The 24,148-nt window shown below is 49.0% G+C and overlaps 1 protein-coding gene across 1 annotated transcript in view; it reads right to left on the bottom strand.

Annotated features, from left to right (window-relative positions):
* The window catches only part of LOC143148416 (uncharacterized), a 43,808-nt gene that overhangs the window by 6,090 nt on the left and 13,570 nt on the right, over nucleotides 1-24,148 (bottom strand). The window contains exons 2-3 of the mRNA XM_076314720.1: nucleotides 710-1,357; nucleotides 344-521 (exon numbers count right to left, since the gene is read on the bottom strand). Coding sequence (XP_076170835.1) covers nucleotides 344-521; nucleotides 710-1,357 — 826 coding nt within the window. The remainder of the gene's footprint in view (nucleotides 1-343; nucleotides 522-709; nucleotides 1,358-24,148) is intronic.

The raw sequence follows: 24,148 nt of genomic DNA, 5'->3' as shown, positions 1-24,148 counted from the left end.
ATATTTGGAGAAATTGTTGGACAAAACTGACACCAATTTTTCGGTTTAAAACTTGTACACTCGGTTTGGGCGCGATGAACGGAAGAGTCTTCTATTCTAGATGTTCAGAAATGATCGATCGTTCTTCTCTACGTTTTCTCGAAGTTTCAGGCGACAGCAATGCGTCCTCGAGTTATTGGTTGAATTTCCAAAAATCAGCAAAGTTGTGGGACTAAAGTAGCGAGTGTGTGCGGAAAGATTCGATATAAAGATGACTCATATTCTTTGGAATTCTAATTTCGAACGAAAGAAGGGCGTGTTGCGATCGAAGCAATCGCAGAATTTATGCAGCGAATTTTATAACAGTATATGCAATTCTGTGCGTGAAGAAAATCAGCGCTGGTCACTGGTCGCAATATCGTACATCTGAGATTAACATTAGGGGTCGATCGATACAGATAAAGCAAAACAGTTTTACTACACGCGCTATAATAGGTTGTTCGATAAGTTTTGTCGTTCTTATTGAACGGTACAATGTAGTTCTGTTCAGTACCGAACAACCTAGTATTTGCATTAGAATACGGATGAAACAAAGTTGAACTCGCGACGTATAATGGGACGTTTGTGAGGTCGGGAATATTAATAAACATGTGTCACAAATTTGTTCGTTTATTGCAGAAAATGTTTAATGTTCAATTTTTACGATCATTGGAATACGTTTCGTTTAAACCAAGTGGATGGTGATATTGAGGAATCTCTGCAAGAAATCCTTGATGTCTTCGACCTTGATGCCAGCGCCGATGGCCTTGTTTACCAGAGCTTTGAAATTCGGGTTGACGACAATGGCATCGGCGATCTTTTGAGTCGCCGGGGATCTCAAACGTGCCATGAAGTCGGCGAACACCTTCGAGTTAGCCATCTTGTAGCGGTAGAGGTCCCTTATCGCCTGCTTGGGGTAGATGGCCTCGATGTCGTCGAGGAAGCCACGGATTCCACCTGTGATCTTGAAGTTCTCGAGCATCTGTGGCGCCTTGAGCAAGGGAATGCCAATGTACGCGTTCAATTTGTTCACCAGGTAATAGACGTCCACGCCAGCACCTTGGATGTAGTTGAGAAGATCGAGGACCTCGGGGATGGCCTCGATGTCCGTTACCAGATTCTTGAATTCGGTGGAGTGCAGATAGCCGATAAGTGTCTGAAATTCGGCGTCGTTGGCCATGTACTGCAATACGATGGATAACATTTTCTTCAGGGGTATCACGTCGACGAAAGACTGGAGTTCGTCGGCGAGGACTCCTGTGCCTGTACGTGGTACCGTCCAGGCGTCCAGCGTGCCGGAGACGGCCAAAACGACCAAAATTGCCAAAGCGGATTTCATCTGCGAACACAAGCGATGCTTAGATTGGGGGAACGCGCGTTTCGAGCGCGATGGGAGCCAAGGGTTGGCGAAACGCGACTCGATCGTAATTTTCTCGCTTTGACCCGTCACGGCGAATCGAGCCGGCTCGATGCGGTGATGAATATTTGATACACGAGGAAAAGTTCGGAACGCGGTTTGCCTCGGTAGACGAGTTACCGAGAGGAGAGACGAAAGTGAAGCTCGCGGCTGAAATCGAGAACGAGCGTAGGAGCGCGCGGTTTTTTTTTTTTTTTTTTTTTTTTTACGCATATCGTCGAGTTTTACGATAATCTGGATCCGAAACATCGAACCCTTGGACTCGATGGATCTCCCAACGTTCAGATTTCGTCCCGAGTTCGAAACTTGAAACGCCCGACCGGTCGATTGTAAACGTTGCGAGATGGATCCACGTTGATCGAACGTTCGAAGTTTTTGAATCGAAATTATTGGAAAACTTGTAAATTTCGAGCGAAACCCACGACCGGATGAATTTTCCAGCGTTCGCAATGTCTTCGAACGTCGAATCGTTTTCAAAGCGTTACCGTATTACAAGACACCCGGTTTTACGTTATTACAACGATCGGAGTGTTACTTACTTTGTTGTTTCTGCGAATAAATTCGTCTGAATTATGCATCAACGGTTGCTGGTCCTTTATATACATATTTTAAACCGTCCCAGTATCCGATACGATAAGATTAATTCGATTATGTGAATAAATATTGATAACAATGGGGCTTCCGAAGGTCCCCTAATAACAAGCTTATCGAGCATTGTCTCTTTATCGGTGAACGATGCGCTTTCTTTTTCGATCGTTTTGAATCGCGTGGTACGTGTTTGTCACAGGACCGGTGATTTTTATTTTAATATTTTCTACCAGACGGGTAGGAAGAGTTCCATATTTTCAGTTTCCGCGTAATGGAGTACGCTCTCTCGCAACGGTTTTACGTAATTTCGCCCCGTACCACCGTTGCTTTCTGTGACATCAGCTCGCAAGGCACAGAAGGTGCAGGTGGACGACGCGGGAAACGACGGAAGCACCGAAGAGGCCAAAGGATGAACTCCATAATATAAATTCTAAATGATATTACGTCACTCGTGCCGGTCTTGTCGACGGGCGAACAAAAAGATTTATCCACTTCTGCGCCTTTTCACGTCAGCTGCATCCTCCCCGTCCTCGGGAACTCTGTTACAAGCGTACTTCCCGTTCCTTTTATTTCTCGAGATTGAAAATGTTGAACTTGAATGTTCGAAAGTCGCGCGTAGAAAAATTAATGTCGTTTTTCCTTCTCGGATAATCGTTTCCCCGGTTCTGGTCGGTGGTAACGGATAGAAGAATTCTATTTCATTTTACGAAACGTGCACGGTACTTGTATTCTTTCGAGTACGGAAGTTGGTAACCGTTGAGCTTGAATTTTACTCGCTTTTTTTAGCATTCGGGATTAGAATCCTATAGGTAGGTATATTTTCGTTACAGATACAATTACCAACTTGCCTCGAAGCAATTTAGAATCGATACTTTGACAATCGGAAGAGGAGTAAGTGGTTCAATAAGCGGGTGGTTCGTTTTACCATCATTATTCGATTCGTTCGACTCCGAAAAATCGGATCCCCTTGCGGGTTTGATCCACCGATCCCAAGGACTATACCGGAGATCATTTTTTCTCGCTAGATCGTCACTTGACGAGGTGCAGAACATCACCGACGACAGAGGGTCGACCTACAATTTACGTCTCTACACCTCTGTTTACGTTATGCGACGTCGTATCCATCGCACTGGCCGCTCCAAATATTTTTGTATACCAAATTTTCTCAATCTTCCTCTTTTTTATCGTCGATCTGTATCCACGTTCTAGTTCGAGGTCTCGCCTCCTTTGTAACAATGATCTGTCGGCGTAGCGAATACTCGTAGGAAAAACCATGAGAACTGTCTCCTTGTGCCACGGTGGAACGCACAATTGGAACAAGTTCTACGGCACTCCTGTTGCGCGTTCGCAGCGAATAGCAATAACGGCAGGTTCCGCTTACGGCCGGTACGGTTAATTGCCAGGAACCGCGGGAAACGTCATCGTAATTGTTCTCCGAAGAGCCGGAGACCGCTCGGTCGTTCCATCTGCGTTCAAGTTGCAACGGCGAGTCGTATCGAATTATTTTCTCCCGGCGGCCAGGCAAACTTTTGCCCGATATTATGGCAGCACGTGGTGGTAACAGCCCGCCGTACCGGGCTCATCGTTACCGGGCGTAACGGCCTCGAGGATTTTCACGAGGAAACAAGGAGCAACTAGGAAAATGTGTTCCCAGTTGCGCGCCGACCCTCTGTTTAGGGATTCCAATACCCGAAGCGGAACTTCTCTCATCGTGGAGCTCGACGACACGTCGCCGTGGATCGTCTCGGTGTTCGGTTCGCGTTGACGTCAGAGATAACAGCGTTAATCGGGCCCACTGTTTGCCTCGGTGAAAATAGTTTAATCGCATACCGCGGGAGAAATTTATCGGTCTGCCGGTACTTTCGATAACCGATATAGGTAAGATTTCTACAATATTGTTTCATCGGGACGAGCGATAAATCTCAATGACATTTCGATCGTTCGTCGATCGTTATCGATTCCAAGTACTTCTAACCGGTTACTGCCCAATAAATGAATTCGATAATGGCTCGAGAATCGATCGAATTTGTCGCGCGGGATTCGCGAGCGGTGATCCATCGTTACCGTTGTTCGTGTTTCTTCGAATCGACCGAACAATTTTTACAAACACGCGGTTTATCTTTCTCTCTCCCGGTGATCGCATCCCTGGTGTAGTCGCGTCGAACCGATAGGTGAAAAAATTACCCAAGAGTAAACATTCTTGCAACGGTCGGAGATCAAAGTCTTTCGTCCTCGATAATTCGAAGAGAACAGGAGTTATAGTATAAGTACAGTAGTATAAGTACCTATACTTTTGCAAATTAGTACTTTTGCAGGTACCGATCGCAGATAGTTAAGCTCGTCGAATCTACTTTCGGTTCGCGATCTTTGGTTCGACGAGCTTAGATACCTCCGATTCTCTCTCTCTCCCTCTCTCGTTCGGATTAGTTTGGAAAGTGCTCGCGGTCGTCTCGAGAGCACGACGTTCGAAACAAGAGCATCCGATCGATGAATTACCCGATAGAGAGGTGGATAAGAAACAAAAAAATCTGTTTTACCGGGCGTAATCTGACGACGGGAATCGGTGGCCGAGCGAACGCGACGGCCAATTGGAAATCCCGTCCGTTTGATGGGCGAAAAAAAAAGGAATGGGGGCAGAGAGAGTGGGGGTTGGAAAAACGGGAGGGCCGAAAGAGACAAAGCGTCCCGTCCCGTCCCGTCCCGTCCCGTCCCTCCGGTGTTCCCGGAGCGTTCGGCTCGATCGGCACGGCGGTTGGCTTTCAGGAGAATCGAAAACGAAGAAAGGTTCCGTGGACGGTTCGACGGGACCGTGTGCGGAGGGAACGCGACGGGAAAGGTGGCTGTAACAAATCCTCCGCGAGTAATCGAGGTCGTGCCTCGGCTAGGTTTTACTCTCGAACACTTAACTCTATTGCGATTGGATTCCCTGGCCCGGGTCCCTCTTACGCGGCTCTTCGTCCTCCAACCCCGCCGCGACTTCGTCTCGAGCGCGTCCCTTACCGCGGCCGCGGGTGGTTCGTTTTCCCGGTTTCGTTCTCTTCCGACCGTTTTCACGCCCATCCCTGTATCGCGCGACGCCTCGGTTTCTTGCGCGCGGAAAACCTTATTGCGAACGACGCGATAAAACACCCTGGGGAGCAAGCTGGATCGTCTCTCTCACGATGAACTCCGACACGGTACGAGTCGGTGCGTCGCGAAAGGATTCGGTCATCGAGGGATCGACGAGCGTTCAACGGTCACGCGACCAACCTAACCGAAGTTTCGTTAACTAGAGGAACGCTGGTGGCTTCCTATCCGGCTGTACGATACGTTTAGATCGACGATTCGCCGTCGTAAATTGAACGGGATGGAGCAAACTATCGGATACATCGTTCCCGGAGAGCCACGACTCGGTTCCTCTAGCCTCGAATCCCTCGTGCCGAAAGCTCGAATACTCGGGATTCGTAGATATCGAACGGAGATGGAAACACGATAGCGGAGGACCAACGAAAAATAAGATCGTCGGAAACGTTCCGTAACGATCGTTATCCAGGTTGCCCCTCGTTGGCGTAACAAGGGGCGACCAATCGTCGAAGCTTCCTGCTATGTGTGTCGGAGATAAGATTTTCAATACAACGAGCAAACTTTCATTTGCAAATATTTACGAATTTACCCACGTTAGATTCGAATCGTCGATACCGCCGATTACATTTACACGGATTTTACGAATCGATACGGTAATCAGATAACGAGAGATCGAGAGACCAGCTTTCGTACGATTTGAATTCGTAAAAGGAATTTTTCACAACGAACCCCGAAAGTTTCGATCGCGAAACCCGTCGAGCAAAATATTCTTTTAGAAACGTTCCCGAGCTTGGCTTCTAACGATAACCCCTGTCTCTTTTTATCATATTATGCGTTTCTTTTATACTCCGTCCTCGGTGGGTATCTCTCGCTCGTAATCACTGTACTTCCGTCACATTTAACGCGATTATCGCTCCGAATCGACTAATCGTTGCTTCTTGTACTGAGAAAAAGTGAATCACATATTATTGGCAATGTTTGTCCGTTGTGGTTCGTGGCTAATCACGGTTGTGACCTAATCACCAATTGAGTCCAAGTTATGGCTCGGCCGAAAAAACTAGTACGTATTGGGTGTTCGGCTCCAGTCGCCAATTCTGTTTCCTCGCATCCAGAAAAAAATTGTTCTCTCTACTAAATTTCGTTGTCAGTTAATAAATCTTTTCTAATCTTTTTCTTTAATTTATACACTACCCCAATTCTTTTCTCCGTAAACCAATGGGCTTATGCCGGTAAATAAATAAACAAATAAATACAAATTATCTCTGAATATCTCTCCCAGTAACACGAAACGCGCTCGCTTTCCCGCGCATCTTTCACTCTCCTCGTCGAACGATTCACGAGTGGCCGTGTTTCGTCTCGATAAACGCAAAGATCGCTTCGAGTAAGAAATGTCGCTACCGTACCTCCTGGAAACGTCTCGAACGGATCGGGATGTGTAAGTTTCAACGAGGGGTTGCTAAAACGGTCGATTATCTTTCGCGTTCTCGCGCCGGCGATCAAATCGCGCACCCTCTTCGAAGATGGACGCGTCGGGCATAAAAGGGACGGAGCGATGGTGAACGGGACGGGGTTAGCAACCGTTGCACCGGGGCTCGGTTGTATTTCAATGTCGAGACATCCGGTCGGGCCGACGAGTGATGTGGTCCGCTACCCTCGTGCATCCGGCCGTCGCCAAACAGTACGGCGTGTGCACTCGAGCCCGTTGTGTGTTTGCGCGGCTTCAACTTTCCGCGACTGACGCGGCAGGACCGCTCGACGACGTTCCGCGAGTCGTGTCCTTTTGGCTTTGAGCTTCGTCAACGACGAATCGAAGAAAACATCGCCGAACCGAGGCTCGTCGCGCGCGAGTTGCTGCTCGCAAGTGAGCGCGCTCCGAGTTACGAGGAACGCTTGAAAATCTACCGTTCCTACGGATTGTTTAACGTATAAGGTAATTAAACACGCGCTACGAACCCGTCTGCTACGTATCGCGTTCGTTGGCGAATCAATGTTCGCACTTTGTTTACAGTGTGCAGCGGCGAAAGTCGAAACGATCGCAGATAGCGGGTTCGCTATCGTGCAATTGTGGTCAATACCGCGAGATAAATTGCATCGTGTTTACTAAATCCGAGAGACAAAACACGGAAGTTTTAACCGAAGATAAGTTTTCCGCAACCGAGATCGTAATTGCGAGAGATAACGGATTTCGAAGATCGATTTACGAGCGACGGGGAACACGAATCGCGGACTTTTCTTCGACTTTTACGATCCGGTCGCTGGCAGAACGTGCCCGAATTTTCGTAACGTTCGAAGGGAAAATCGACGAGCGCCGCGACCGTGAAAATCCCTTTGACGTTCCGAGGCGGGTAACGCGAGGTCGCGCGTAGCGATAATATCATAATCCGTGGTGTTAAGGTTAGATTATCGATGCGCCTTCGCGACGTGTGCGTACATCCAGCCTGGGGCCCCGATAACGAGCGAACTTTCGGCCCTCGGCCACTCCAGCCGAGTAATTATGCTCGTATTCCTCGTCGAGTTACATTAATTAACGTCGACTGCTGGGTCGAGGCTGTAACTCGCGAGCCACGAGGACGCTCGAGAGAACCCTTTGTGGGGTGGCGACCCGCGTGTTTATAACGATTACGAGGAATACGGGACACTCGGGCCAGTACCAACGTTCGATACCTCGGCTCTGTTCGCGTTTCATTGGCCAATTCGACTCGCGGCGAATCCTTCGCGAAGCTTTTGTTCCGCTGCGTCTCGAACGATCCCGTGCCGGGATCGAAGATCGCGACGAGCCCTGCCGAACGTTATCGAGAAAGATAGAACGACACCGAGATAATGAATTTCGTCGATCGTTCGTTTCGACGTATCCGCGGCGTGATCTTCGAACGTGCAGTTCCCGTACCGTGGCGCGTTTAAACGCGACATTGCAGAGCGAACCGTAAGCGGGAGAGCAATTTTTTCGAATTTAACGACCACGTCTGGCGTACATATCTTGACGTATGGTAGGTGCAACGCTCGTTCGACGAGGCGTCCAATGCCGGAGCTCCGTGAACGGAGTCCCCTGGGTCACCTACGAAATCACATTTTACCTCGATACACCCGGTTCTACGGGAGCAATTTTCTCGAGAGCAAACAAGCCGACCTTCTCGCATGCATTAAAGTTTAAACGGGTGCTCGCAAGAAGGCAGCGACGGTGCGCGCCACTTCCCGCGTATAAGGCCGAAAACTCCACTCCCACCCTCGGAGACCGTCTTTCGCGACGAAATGAAATTTCGATCGATCCTTCCCAGCCACCTATCGTCGCTCCTATCCTCCGATACGCGTTTTCTCTCGCCGCCACAATCGGATATGTACGCCACTGCTCGCTGCCTTTTCGCGTATACTTCCTTTCCAAGATGGCCAGTACCCTCTCCGAGTCGCGGCGTTCGACGCGAGAGCAGGACGTTCGATTTTTCCCTCGTTGAAAATTTTATTCGCCGACGCGTCACCTTTAGGGCCGCGATTTTCCGCGTTTCGCTCGCCGACGAGCATTCCCCGCGCAACTGATAACGTTCGCGGTGTTCGTCCACGCGAGCGCTCGATATCGGCGAGACGATAAAAGTACATCTCGTATCGTTTTTTTTTCCTTTTTATTTCGCACGAGTGATTTTACCCTACCCCGAAATATACCGGGTGCGAACCCGTTAAAAATCCCAAGGTGGCTCGGCTCTGGCCCGATCGGGAGGACCACTGGGAATATCGGCGAAACAACGTTCGGTATCTCCCCACCTAGCGACGAAGATACCTGCAATGCTGTACTTTTCCAAAGGGATATCGCTCGCGCGAGCATCAATCGCGAAATGTGCAGCTTTCTAGAACGGTTCGCGATAAGAAACGCGTAAATCGTCGAGCGTGGAAACCCAAGTTTTCGAGGACCAAAACTACCCTTCGATGTTTCCATCTCACCGTTTATACTCTTGGAAAATGTTAGAGAGAAATGTTTCAAATAAATTTTTTAAGGTTTCAAGTACCTTCTCGCCGACTTCCTTGTTTGCATCTTCTTGGCAATACGTTCGTTGAGTTCTCTTCTGTCCAGTGTCGCGCCAAATTTGTTCAAACGGTTTGTTCGCGTGTCGGGAAGATTTTACCTGGTAATTAAAAAATACTTACGAACTGACGCACGATTTCGCGTAGAATCCAAGGATCGAACGTTCGAGCTTAATGAAATCCGCTGTCTCGACCAAGTTTCAAATTACGGGCGTACTCGATGGGTACTTCGACTTTTACGAAATTGCAAAGTATTATGCCGTAATTTCCCCGTAAAGAGGGGGGCAAAGAAAAAAAAAAAAAGAAATTAAAAACCGAGCTCGCTGGAGGGAACGATAATCGGCGGCTTCGTTAGTGTCTCGAGAAAATTTCTTTTCGATTAATCGCGTCGGGTCGAGCCAGGGTCCCGTGAAATCTCTTCGAGACTGATTAGAAATGCAGGCGACGCGACCCGTCGCGGCTGGCGATGAATCTGTAGGAAGCACGGTCGCCCGCTCGTCGAGAATTCGCGACCGGTAATACCGGAAGTGTCGCGTCGCTGTCCTTGTAAATTACTTTTCGCCCGGTTCCGGCGGCTCGTAACGACAGCTATGATTTTCCGATGTATCGCGCGCGGCGTTCCTGAAACTCCCGAGCAACGAAGAGATTAGCGTTCCAGCGAGCGTGCCTTCGAGCGAGATTATACGACGAAAAGAGCGAAGGAAGAAAATGGATGGCAAAATGGAGAAGCAACGCGGTGAAGACGGCCGGGAAGATCGAAACGACGGAGAAGAAAGGAACCGAGAAATAAAAGTCGACGAGGTTAGAGGAGAACGGAAGGTAAGCGAGGAACCGGCCGGGGTGGGCGGAACGTCGAAAGAAATGGGAAGAACGCGAACGAAAATGGAAAGTAATAATAATAAAATATCGGGGCGAAATTGAGCAAGAACGTGGAGGATGGGCAAGGGTAGACGGCGAACAGAGGAGAAAGGTAAATTGGGAGAGAAGGGCAAGCCTCGAGGGGAGGTTCGGGATGCGAGAACAAGGGGGTAGCTGCCTAATCAGCTTACTTCCGTAGCTCACACCTTTTGTGCCCCTGGACCGGTCCCTGGATTAAAGCATTGTCGCTGCTGGTTATTATATCACGAGATACGAGTGAGCAGTGTACGAGCACGGGCAAAGTACACAACAATAACATGTGGTTCCATGCAGATAAACTGCACCGGCCGAAACAATGGTCGCGCAAAAGGACTGGCCGGAGCCTCCAGGGGGTTGGTGTAAAGATACACGCGACCGGGTCGAACAAGAATTACGAGTCTCGTGCCGGTGACTTCTAATCGGGGAACTGCGAGCGTTGTTCCTGGAAAGAGTATTCAGAAATTGTAGCGTTTAACGCGACTAAAGGGAAACCGTGTACAGCGGATCCTGACTGGATTTGCCACGGAAACGCCTTTGTGTTCGTGTTCCTGGGCTACGGGACGCGCCGGAATAAATATCGATCGAAATACCATCCAAACTTTCCGACTTTGGCGAACAATCGCGCACGATTTTCTGTTTTTGACGCGACCTGCCCGCGTTTTTGCGAACCGAACTTCAAATCAAACGTACCGATAAACGTTTCGATCATCGACGACCCGAGCGAACGGGGCAAAGAAATTATTACTCGATGGTTCGGAGTTCGATTATTGTTTCTTTCGATTAATTCTCTTACGAGCCATTAATTTCATAGCGTTTGATTTATCAGCGAACGATGGTTTCCGGTGTTGCGTTATTCATCGAGTAACCAACCGTCCCAGTCGTTCTATGCGTTTTACGATATTTAATTAACTTTTCGATTATCCATTATTCGGGATGGCCGACAACTACGATCGAAACGTTCGTGCAAAAACGGGCGCGTAAAAATATTTATGTATTTTCTCGCAATTACGTTTGCGCACTCTCGTTTTCTCCGCGTTACGATACGATCTGCGCGTGACTCGTTGGCAACCGAAATTTACGTTGTTTTTGTATATTCCCGTGTATATTCCCAAGAGTTCGAGTCGAACACTACTCACGGAGCTACACGACCGTTTACCATTCCCTGCGGAGCAACGTGTGCGCGCGCAGTTGTTCTCGTTGACGAGAAGAAACCGGAAGAACTGTTCGCGGCGGAGGTTACGTTCGACAGCCGCGATCTTCACGGTGAGCGGCAGTACGCTCGCGTCTCCGCTCCGCGGATCCGAGGCGGTAAGATTTTAATCTCTCGTTTCACGCGCGAGAAGGCAGGGTAATCTTCCAGGGAAATTTACGCGGTGCGCACGAGCCGCCTTTTAAATTCGCCGGCCGCCCGGTGCCGGAAGTGCCGGCACGTGATAAGTATAGAGGATGACCGCGATCATCCCCCGGCGTCTTCCGGGCGCGAATACGTGCCCGTTGTGCACAAAAAATCCGCAGGAAGGCGCAGCTGATCCCTCGACGAAATTTACGATGACTCGGGCAAATCTTCGTCCTCGTAAATTCCAAACAAACGCTATGAATCGTGCAATCGGTACGGATTCAGGGGGACGTTCTTTTCGCGCGTCGCGACCAACTCTTAACAATTTCATGCCTCGAATCGCGCAAGACTCGTTGAACGTGCAACGATACAACATTCACTCGTTACGAGACGAATCGTGTGTGTAGCAAGGTATTGAAAAAATATCACCGGTAAGTGTCTTTGTTCGTCGGTAGCGAAGTTCGAACCCTTTGACAGGTGTCCGAAATCGTTCGCGATATCGTCGATAATTTCAAGGATATCTCGGAACAGTTCCGAGACTTTCGTTGTACGATCGAAGCGTCTGAATCCTAACGAGTCTTTCGCACGAAACTTTCCGCGGCAATCCGAGGTGCGCGTAAGAATTTGCATACGCACACAATCCGAGATACGAATCTGCATAGTAATCGCATAATTACCGATAGATCGTGAACAGTGTTTGTTCAATCTGCGGCGTGGTTGCGGGGTTCACCGACACGCGAGCCGTGGAACGCGAGAAAAGAAATCGATGGGACGCGTTAAGCTCGAAGCCCCGAAAGCCTCCGAGCGATCGCTGAATCGTTACGCAGACTTCGTCTACACCGCGAGGAACGTGCAAACGAGGTACTTACTTCGGATTCAAATCCGTCGGGATCGTCCAATTTAAAACTTTTCAGACACTCGAAACGTTACACAACTTCGACCCCACCCACGACGAACGCTCCGCGAGCGTTCCAAACGACATTTCGAGTGCTTCTGACCGGCGTAAATATTCCCCGGTAGACTTCCATTATTCGTCACGATGCATTTTCTAACAGCTGGATTTACCGTGCGAGTGTTCCGAACTCGCGACATTAATTGTTCCGTTTATCCCGCTCGTAAAGTATCTCGGTGGTTGAACACGGTGGCGCGTCAATGGTCGGCATCGAACCTTTATCATCTCCGCAATGGCTCGTAAGCGAATGTATCGAGTGGCTCGGAGCCCGGTTAAATGATATTTCACGCTATCGAACGTACTTTCGATTCGAGGCGACGGAATCGCGTCTCAGTTTCGTAGAATCGAACTGTTTAGTAGCGAACGAGTCGATACTTTCGGGGATGTAGAAGGCGATACACCGAAAGCCGCTGCGCGAAATAATCCTTCGCTCTTCAACTCCGAAGGAAAAGTTGTAAAATGTAATCGGTCGCGTTCGATAAACACCATCGAAGGGACTTTTATTTTCCGTGCAAAACGCGAACGGGGCCCGATAATTTTCAACCAGAAGTGTGCATTATTTCTTCCACGATTTTGTAGGGGATCGCGATACAATTTCACCGAATTCGACGGAACGGACGTCTTTCATCGCTCTACACTTGGAGTAAACTCCGCGGCATTGGCCAGTAGGTTATCCCGTACGGGGTCGGACAGTAGCGCGGGAACTTTCAAAGGATTTCCATTCTATAACTCCTGGTAAGAAATTGTTCCCCGTGCCGCAAGTAGAGGTTGGGGAACGACACGAGGCATCCGAAAAACGTAGAGAACGCGTTTTTCCTCGCGCCCTGTAGAATCTTTCTCCCGTAGCGAGGAGTACGAAACGGGAAAGAAGCATACATATTTCAAGCGCCGACGAAGGGGGAATCGGGCCTCGGGAAGGTAACCTCGACCCAGCTAGAAGTTCTTCCAATCTTTGATACGCGGCCGCGCAACTAAATCCAACGGCTCTCGCGAGGAAACATAAATCATTGTCCTTACCGCTTCGACGGGCGCAACAGCTATTTTGTAAGCTCGACGAAGAGCAATGAGTTCGTAAATCAGTCGAAAGTTTTCCCGCTCACGGCGAACGGAACGAAGGGACAGAGGGGTCGTAACTTACGATCTTAACAGGGCTAATTGAGATCGCGCACCCTTCCTTTTTCCGCCCTTTCTCCCGCAGCGACACACACGCGTCCACCAGGGATACTATATTTAACGCACCGCCGGGAGAAACGCGCGAATGATGTACGACGATTTTTCTCCTCTCGATCCTGCTTCCGCTTTACACTTTCTTCGGCCGGTTACCAACCACCGTGATCCGCCTCTCCGTTCGAAAGGTGGTAGCGGTTCCAAGAGAAACGAGCTCGCAACTGTAAAAAGTTGCCGCGTGTTTCCAGCCTAATGTACAGGCTGAGCACCGAACGATATCGCCCTCTCGAAAATCTCCCTCGTTTCCGACAATACGAACTATCCTGCCGTACGATTGAGTCAACTTTTTCAAGGTCGCGTATCGCGAAACTTACCAGCCAACGATCTTCTCTCGACGAGACCACGTATATTTCGTGTACGATCCTCATCGAGTTCCAGTCAGGTGTATCGTTCCGGTCTCGTCGCACCGAAACACGTGCCAGTACCTTGAGTGCTTCGACCCTTTCGCGTAAAATATTCCATGTCGTTTCGTATCGATACGTCCACGCGGAACAGTCGCGATGATTTCGATGGTTACAAGGAGGACGAAAGAACCCTTTATTTCGAAACTGGTCAACAGAAGCACTTTCAACCCTTTTCGCTCGAGAGGCGATTCTCGATCGCCACTCAATTCGGTGTACTTTCTCCAATTCGAAAAACCATGGTGCTTTGAAATTGAAATGAAAATTCAATTACTACTTTCTCGTAAGATGTAAACATATGTGTACGAAATATGGACCAACGTCGTCGGTAGGGAGAAGATTCGACGAGGTCCGTGTATCGAAGAATTCTCTCTCCGACGCGTCCATACGAGATCACCGTTGTCGGAGACGCGGCTTAATCCACCGCGAAACAGAGCGGAATACGTTATTAATAATTATGTAATCCGAGTACACCGGGGGCACCGTTGCCACGACTCGTCGGATTTGATAAGGAAAGAGATCCAGGCGCTCGTACGCGAATCTGTAAATACCCGCGTGTTATGCAAATCAGGAGCATTCGTACACGAGGAGACAATCCCGAGCGCCAGGCCAGGATGTACACGCGTCTACGGACGAGCGAGCCGACGCGACGCGACTCGACTCGACTCGACTCGACGCGACTCGACGCGGCAGCGCTCGCCGTTATAAGCCGAAACCGGAATAAGCATGTAAAGTAGACACCGCGAGTAGGTGACACGGCCGCGCCATCACGGTGACACGCGCGGATGTTCCGGCTGGAAGGTGAAACACGCGACACGATGCAACTCGTTGATGAACCCGGCTAGGCGACCACCCCCCAGCCACCCTGCGCGTTCCCGTTTCGTCTCTTTCTCACTTTCGAGCGTGCCACGAGGCCTGCAAGTTTCACTCCCAGCGAGAGAGAACGGGAACGAAAAGAAATCAACCACCGTGAAACGTAATCTCGTATACTTCGAACAGGCCAACGAGACATTTTTCAAGCGAGATGTAATATTTTGTCACGGTACGTCTTTCGCGTCGAGTGTACGTAGAGGGATTCTCGAGGATCGAGAAAATTGACTCGTACTCTTCTCGATCGATGCATCCCATCTTCGATACCGCGCTGTTAATAGTCGCAACGATTTTCAATTAGTCGATGGGTTCGATGGTACGCGATCGATTCGAAACTGGGCCAGTACCGGGATAATGTTGTTCCTTCTACCGAAGGTATCGCCGAATGTTAATCGAATCGATCACGAGGAGGTACTAATTTTGCGAGTAAATTTTCAATTGTAAATTCGAGGTCCGCGCGAGTAGAAAGTCCGCGCCAAACTGGTCGAGTAACTCACCCTGTGACAGGATCTCGAGGTACAGCCCGATCGAGCGAGAGAGAGTCGGCGAGGTGAGAGCAGTTGGCGAGGCAGGAGGGGGGGCTTTTATTAGATTTAGGGATGGGCAACCGATGTCGTCTCGAGCGCATTTCAAACCTCACCCTCGCTCGGTCGGGTTATATACACGACGCGAATACATATTGCATACCGTTTGCAACTTCCAAAAGGAAATTCATCGCTTATTTCCGCAGCTTCGTAGCGTAGTCGGAGATCTTTGGTTTTTCTTGCGATTTCGAAGGACTTTTAACCGTCGACCGACAGGAACGTGGCTCGAACCGTGAAGGAATATCGAGAGAGAGGAGTTTCCCCGAAATTCGGTTACCAAACGCGCGGAGCGTTCACTTTCCCGTTCCTGCGTCTCCGCGGGAACATTTGTAACCAGGATCGGAGGAGAGAGTAACGAAACACTTCATTCGATTGTCCTAGATATATAAAATGCATGGTCGAGAGAAGTCGTCTTATTCGTTCTAAAGTGAATCGGAAAGTTCCGACCGAACGTCGAAACCCATCGGACAGACCTCGAGGAAGATACAAAAAACTGCTACTTTCCGTTTCCAGGTGGCAGTAGCAAACTTTTGAACTCGGATCATCCAATTAGGATGCAAAAGTCTCGAGTTAGGCGTCTCGTAGGTTGCCCGGCCCGTGGGACAAATCTCGCCCGAGAGTCTTTTCCTCCGCTTCGCGGAGTGGCTGATGCGAAAAGAAGTTAAGTCTTCCTAGGGAGCTCCGGGTGAATCGTAAATAAGACTTTTTCTCTAATACCTTTTACTTCTTCCGTGTACCCTCGATTCGAAACGTTTCGCGGTGGCTACGTTCGTTCGGGTAATACCAGGTTCGATCTCGTCCCGAGACCGATTTCGTCGCTTTCGAGTAACGTTCTTCTCGAATTTACGGAACTTGGCGCGTTGACTTTTCGCGAACGGTATTCCTCTTCTGATACCCCTCGATATCGCGAAAGTACCGCGGTGTCGCGAAGCAAACCGGAGAAAACTCGACTTTGAAATTTCATTCGACGAGGAAACGTGGGAAAGCGGGTGGTGGTAATCTTCTTCCGGAAAGTTGAAAATTGTCTCCGGTAGATAGGTATTTAAACGAGCCGTGATTCGAATCGCGCGGTTCGCCGAACAGTCGATGCCTCGCTCTCGCGGAACGTTAATATCGATGCGTTTACCCGAAGCTGTACGGATGAAATTGGGTCTGCGATTTCGGTGTTTACCTCGAGACCGGAATCGGGCGCTTTGGCGGCCCGCGGAGCGCGACGAGTTTCAATTCGAAATGCTCGATGAAACGGGCTCGAAAACCGGGGAAATCCGTCTCGGTACGAATTTTCATCAATTACGAAACATCGGTCTCTACATCCGTCCGTATAAAATCCCGTCCACGGCGCAGCCTTCGACGCGGTCCACGGTCCTCGGGACCGGGCGTATTTAAAGGCCGCCGCTCGAGCCGGGCACTTTGTGTAATGTTCTTTCACGCGGAAACCCGGCGTAATGAGACGCTGAAGAATTCACACCGAGGCGCTGCGAGAAGCGCGGCAGTCCATGAAATGCTCTTTTCATTTTGCGCCTTGTACTCTGCGGAATTGCCACTCTGTTTTTCAATGAAGCCTCCCGCGCTCCTCTCTCTCTCTCTCTCTCTTACTTCGCCGCGCGTTTCACTGGAATCCCTATACATACGCGCGGGGCAGGTTTTCGCAGCCGCGCGTGCGCCCCCGCGTAACAGCGAGTCCAACCGAGCGAGTGACTTCGAAGATAAACGAAGTCGAAGGAAATTCGTTCGCGCGAGGCCAGTGCACCACGTTCTCACCCTCGTTCATTCGTTTCGAGAATTCCCGTTACGGTGGGAGAATCGCGACAAGGGAGAGGAATTGACTCTCGCTCGATGAAGTTTCGCGGGAGCGTTCTCATCGTTCGATCGCCACGTACTCGATCGTTAACGCGATCGTCGTGACGTCGTTTCGTACTTGTTTTCGTTTTCGTCGGCTTCGATCCGGCACCCACGAACGATTCTATCGGGAGGAGATAACGACGAGGCCACTCGTCGGGAGGACGCGGCGCCGCTCGAATAAATAACTTAGAACGGACGATGTGTGTGTATCTTATTGACGAGAAACGTAACCTCACGCGATTCGATCTCGCGACACCTCGAGTGTGGAAAAACCGATCGAGGATGGAGAAGGAGGAAAGAGCTCCTCTCGTGTTTCACGCGATGTAAAATCTCTGCCAAGTGAAACCGTGCTCTTTCTCCTCTCCTGGTTTTCTTTTTCTTTTTCTTTCCTTTTTTTTCTTTTCGAACGTTAAAGCAATAAACGGAAGTCGTCGGAGCATAATTAATGCCGGATAGCGGGGGAGAGAAGTTTCGAAGGCGATGCAAGGGGGTGGAGGTGGAGCAGGACGAGGGGGAGAAGGCAAGTGGCAGAAGCGACTCCCGGGTTGCATTATTAATCGGCGCGTCTCGACGAGGACGAGTGGTCGGCAGGTTCAGACGGGTACCGGGATTAAAGAGTTGCTAATATCGCGCTAATTGTCCGCTGAAGGAGTGACTACCCAGGCTACCGGATATCGTTCGAAAAGAGCCGCGCCGATGCCAGCTCCGCCAGATAAGAAATTCATGGTAGCTCGTATCAAAAGGCATTTAGCGACGTTCTACTTTGACAAGAGAGCTTTCGAATCGTCCGAATACTTTACGTACAACTCGGACGCTTTCGGGGGAAGACGAACGCGAAAGACGAAGAAACGAATCCCGATGGAAAATGTACGAATGTTCTGAAAAAGGCATGGACGTCGCTGCAAACGGAATTTCTTAGTAACTCGTGCACCGGTACCGGATTGTAATTATTTTTCCCCGATACGCGACGAAATACTCGACGTTATCGCCCTGAGAAATATTTTCTTTTGTTTCACAGGAGGACTCTTTGGTAATTGGTGCAAGAAATGCAAGTACGGTGCCGGAGAACGATACGTGTATTTCGAAGTTAGGTTTCGAACGAGCACTTCGACCTCGCCGGTACGATACGGTAAATTTTGCCAGACGAAAACTTTAAACGAAGTATTAAATCGGACAACGATAATGATTTTCGGTCGAGATAGAATCGCAGATAACGTACGTTTCGGTAACCTTGACGATCTAGAAAATAAATAAATTTTATCGCGCCATAAGTTATCTTCGTTACAGATACGAGTAACAGCCGATTATATGTATTTAGATTCTTCGTTCTCGACTTCGAAAACTGCCAAAGTTTGTTACATTTTGCACATAACATCGTTCTCTCCGTCGCTCAAAATAATCATAGAATCCGCTGGGTCGATTCGAACGTCACGTTCTACAACACGAACGAAATAATTAGAAACGAAAATGTTACGGATATCCGTACCAGTGTCAATTTCCCAAATATTCTGACCGGTGCTACTTTCGCTCTCGAGTGCTTGGAATTTTTTGTCAATACACTTTCGTTCGTAGAAACTGCACCGACAGCTGGTAAATTATCGTTTCGCATTCCGTCGTCCGTTGCCACGAGTGCACTCCATAATGCGGTTTACCGTCTCCCGTGTCGGATAAAAATTTGCAAGCGAAAAATGGCCCCGTGCCGATGAATTCTCGACGGCAAAATATTATCAGGATTTTCTCACAGCGAGACATCGAAGTTCGGTTAAGCTGGCTTATCGAACCTTTTTCTCTCTCTGCAATGAAAGAAAACGTCGCTCGATAGCATCGGCTTCCATTGTACGCGCATTTGGAAAAAAAGAAAGGAACAAAAAAAAATGACACAGGAGACTCAACGGTCCTTTGTTTTTTCGATTGCACCGAAACAAAACCAAGGATCGATGTGACGTCGATTCCTCGCGCGAGAGACGGTTACGGTTACACGACCGGAAGAAAACGAATCGTTCGATGCACGATCACGATCGCACGGTTTACACTGGGTTCGAACTATCCTGGCGCAAAAATTAGAAACGCGAACTCGTTGGGAACAGCTGCGAAAATTTCCTTTAATCGAGAATAAATCGTTGTAAGTTGGGTGCATTTGTTGCGTTCGATCGGAATCGAATTTTTCCCGTTTCCGAAGGTCTCGGCAAACGAAATTATGCGACGATCGGTTTTTTTTAAACCCAAAAGGTACAATTTTTATAGATTATTTCCAAAAAAGCCAGACGGTCCATTCTGTATATTACTCGAACTTTGCAAAAGGTCCACTGAAGCGAACACTTAAGCGTAAGCGCCCGGAGAAGTTGCAGTGGAAACCGCTGTTGCAACAGGACAACGCAAGGCAGCACACGGCTCGCTTCGCTATGGATGTCATTAACAAATTAAACTGGAAATTGCCGTCCCGTACACCGTGCTGGCCAGATCTCGTCCCGAGTGGTTTTTGTTTGTTCCACGTATTGAAAAAACCTCTACCAGAGAAACCACTTCCGGGCATTAGACGAGGTAAAACACGTTGCACGATTGTTCCACGATGACGGAAACGCGAACTTGAACCGTTGCTTTGCGATTTATTTCGAAGGAAACGTGCCCGTTCGGACCGTTTAATTTTATCGTCAACGTTGCGAGGAGAACCGTTGTTTCGCGAAACGATACGCTCTGTGAGACTACGCGCGATCTATCTCGAAAAATTGTTTCGAGTAGAATCGGTCTTCGCGAATTGGCAAAATCTATTTGCAAGCGAAGGCATAAATCTACGGCAATCTTTGATCGTTTTAAACACCGTCGTCTCCGCACAAAGTGTCGATTTACGCAAAAATGCATCTTCGTGAGCGGAAGGATCGCGGAAAATCGTCGAAAAATGCTCGAGCAACGATCTCGCGACGAAAGTCTCGTTACCCGATTCCATTTACGTCCCGAACGGTGTACACGTTGAAACGCGTCGCGAGCAAAACGAGGGTAGAGAAAATAAAGAAAAAGGTAAACATTGCGTCGCGTTGCATCTTCCAGCGAAACGGGCGAAAAGATCTCCCCCAGATATCACGGGAGATCCCTGTCGATCGTATTCTTCAATCTCTCCTCTCGGTCGCTTTTCCCGACGATCCATCGTGAAACCCGAACGCCGGGGGAAACTGATACGACGAGAGAAAGAGAATAAGGGTCGGGGGAGAGGGTTGGAGGACACGGGAATGGGGAGGGGGGCAAACACTGAAATAGATGTAATACTTCTGGAGCCGACAAGGTAACCGGCCGAGGACAATGTATTTTGTTCGACGTTCGACGAAATCGAATTACCGTCGGATCGAGAGAGCTCCGGGCCCGGTTTCCTTCTTTCTGGTTTCAACCGCTGCACGGTCCCCACCCCCGGTCCTTGCCCCCGCCCAACGCCGCGTTTCGACGAGCCCAGGAGAAATTAAATTTCGGCCGCGCAAACAGAGAACGTAGGAAAGTTCGTTAAAGGGAAACACGGCCGGTCGGGAAGAAAGACGGGGCCAAACGAGCCTCGTTCTTTTATTTCGCCCTCGGATACGATCGAGTATCCGTTTTTGCTCGGTCGTCTTCTCTATGAGAGCCACGATTCTATATCCCTTTACGTCCAACGAGGGCGGATCGGCTCTACGATGCGCGGAAACGATCTACGCCCACCCGTACCACCCGTACCCCAACCCCTAATTTTTCACGGTCCGATCTTATCGTATCCTCGTTAAAGGGCAGACACACTCCAAGGTGGAAAGTGCTGCCTCGGGAGGAGTTCGGAATAGATGTGTACGTGACGTCGCTGCGAACGAAACGGAACACCCCTCGAGGTCTGTGCGGTGAAACGCGAGAAATTTGTGGCTTCTATGGCTGGACGAGCGTGGTGTTCGGTAACGTCCGATCTAGACGAAGAAAAGAGTTTAACGAGAAGTCTCGTTACGTCCATTGCTATCGGTCGGTTGGATGAATCGTCGATGTCAAAAGTCGAGAAGACCAGACGTTACCAGCCCGACGAAGCAACAAGGAAGAGTAACGCGAAGTCGAAAATTACGTTCGGATGTACGAGTTTTGTTTGTCCACGTTGTGCTAACTATTTTACGCGAACCGCGAAGGGATTGGAATTTTTCTTAGATCGGATACTCTTCGTTGGAAATTTTCCCCGAGTATCGCGAAATCGAACCAAAGTAAACCGTTCCACGATTTATCCGACGGGGAAGGATTTTAAACGTCGATCCAATTATTCGAAATTTAAGTTTAAATTTCCTCCCAGTTCCCTATTCCCTCGACGAGTTGGAAATTGATTCGTAGCATCGAACTCTAGGTTTTCGGACACTCGATTTTCCCTTCGTTCCGCAAAGGATTACGTAAATGCGTAAGATTCTACGGAAGAAATTGAAAAGAGAGCTGCCCGTCGTATCCAATAGGACGGTGCATTTGCATATAGGAGTCGGGGGAGGCAAACAGGTGGGATCAAAGTTCCCTTGATCTACGTCCGATCGTTTGCCTTTGCAAACGTCGTTAATCAAATAAGAGGTTGCATCTCTTTTAAGCGTTGCTCCGCTGCGCGAATCGCGGTGAATTACATTCGACGTGCGAACATTTCGGAGGTACGATTCATGGAAATATTAGGTTTGTAGGTTCAAGTAATTTCGTTTTCCAAAATGGAGAATATGAAATTTAATCAAATATTTGTACGCTCTAAAAAAATCGTGTTTCATTTTCACCAAAAAAACGAAACGACTTTCCGAACAACCCGTATATTTTCTACGGAATTAAAATCGGGCAATTGTAATTACGAATCTCGTAGAAGTCGACGTAACTTTCGACGACGGTTTGGAAATTGAATATCTTGAATTATTTTAACGAACGTCACCCCCCGTACGACGTCGGTTGTACAGACGGAGGATTCGTTTTTCACCGAAAATATGGGGACGGTATGGAACGCGGAGTCGACTCGTTTCATCGATGCCACGGTGTTCTGTTATCGACATACGCTTTAATAGTCGATGACGCGGTGAATAAGTGCAATCGAAACTTTTTTGTAAACACGGTCTGGATTTTTTTCATTCATTTGTATCGCGGGATTCTGTCGTTATGCACGATCTCCGCGGAAATACAATGGCAGGGGAGTTTTCGAGAAACGGTACGGATCGCACTTGACCATTTTTCACTCGACAAAATATCACCCTCTGTAACACGCATCGGACATTTTTTGGAAAATTAAACGGGAACGACGCAACGCGGTATCGATTCGAGCCGCGAGTAAATAAAACGACAAAAGTATCGCGGATCGTTTTCGCGATCGTTCGTTCTTGCACGACCTTGCCGTTCGGCGAGATCGACGAGATTTGAATATCAGAATTCGAAAGGTAAAGAACAGAGAACTGCGTTCTTTCGTAATAGAACGGAGAACTGTTTTCTTTACTTTGTAATAGAGTGGAGGGTAAACGCTAGAAAGTTAAAGTCGGAGAAAAAGAGTCGAAAGGACGGATAAAGGGTATATTTCGACAAAATTTCAGCTAGTCGTTAAATAAGTTTACACTGTTGAGAAAACGGGAAACTTCTATGGGATCTGTTTCTACGACGGCCGGGAAAGTTTCACGGAGACCGAGTTCTCTTGGAAAAAAAGAAAAAGAAGATGTAGGCAAGGTTACCAACGGAACCCTTCACCCGTCGGGGAGTCCCTTCCGCTTGCAGCTTCCTTTCCGGGATCTCAGGGATTCGGTGCAGGACGCGCGGGCTATTTGTCATCGTCAGCGTCGCGACACCCCGCCAACCGACAGTGAACACTGCTAAACCAATTAAAACTATGTCGCTCTGGAGAAGCTACCGGTCCTCGCTGTCGAAGGGTGAGAGATTGGGAGAAAGTTTGGCTCGTGCGTCTCCGAAACGTTGGTCTCGGTACCGGAAGCGGAAACATAAACTAGACTGGCCCGCGTCGCGTTGCGTCCCGTCGCGTCCCGTCGCGTCGCGTCGCGTCGCAGCACACCCGTCCGCTCCGTCGTTCCTCTCGAAATTATGCTCGCGGCCCTATAATCTATGCCTCGGAGGAAGCCAGCGAAACGTTCGGTGAATATGCGATCGCGTGCACTCGCATTTCCAGCCGCTAATGCGCGATACTTCGATCACCATTAGCAGCGTACGCTCGCTGTAATGTCGGAGGGCCCTGGCCACGGATAATTAATTTGTAAATGGCGACCGGATCGATGACTCTGCACGGGATCCTCTTACCGAACTCTACAGAATTCGGTTTCGAGCAATACCGGTAGCCTTTATTCGTTCGACACAATAATCCCTCGTTAAAACGTCCCGTTCGTCCCTCTGTAAAACGTACCGTATCATCCCCGCAGCTGTTCCCGTTTTTCAGCTCGAGCGACCGGCAACTGTGGATTTAAAAATCGTCCGGTCGAACTTTCAAACGTTTATCGATTCGAACGAAAATGCGCACATCGAGGATATTAGCTATGTATCGGTGAGTTAGGTGAAAACTAATTCCACACGCGGCATTATTCAGAGTATCTTTAATTCCACGCGATAAGAAGCTTTCCAAAAATGATTCGTGCAACGCGTCGGGTCGTGTTTGGTCTCATTTTCATCGGAAGAATCTCGTCGATTCGTTGATATTACTTTGAAAAATATTAAAATTTGTCGATCGGAGCACGAGACGCGCTCGCTATCGATGCGTGTCGCGTACTGTACGTGTACGCGAAGAGCCGCTGTATTCGTCGGTACCGTAGAGAGCTGGAAAGAAGAATTTTCCTTTTTATTCGTGGTTCCTCTTCTCGCGCGGGTTCTATGGTAAGTTCCGTCGATTCGTCGTCTCCGGCCACTGACGATCTCGAATTTTTGGTACTCGTTAACGTCGCCTCGCGACGAATGTAAACAAGACCGTCGCCCGTACAGCGAGTGGCGCCAACAGCCGAGGCGTTA

This window comes from Ptiloglossa arizonensis, chromosome 6 (genome assembly GCF_051014685.1).
Source record: "Ptiloglossa arizonensis isolate GNS036 chromosome 6, iyPtiAriz1_principal, whole genome shotgun sequence".
Taxonomy (NCBI): domain Eukaryota; kingdom Metazoa; phylum Arthropoda; class Insecta; order Hymenoptera; family Colletidae; genus Ptiloglossa; species Ptiloglossa arizonensis.
Note: the sequence above shows the minus strand (reverse complement) of the source record. Positions and strands in the feature narration are given on the sequence as shown.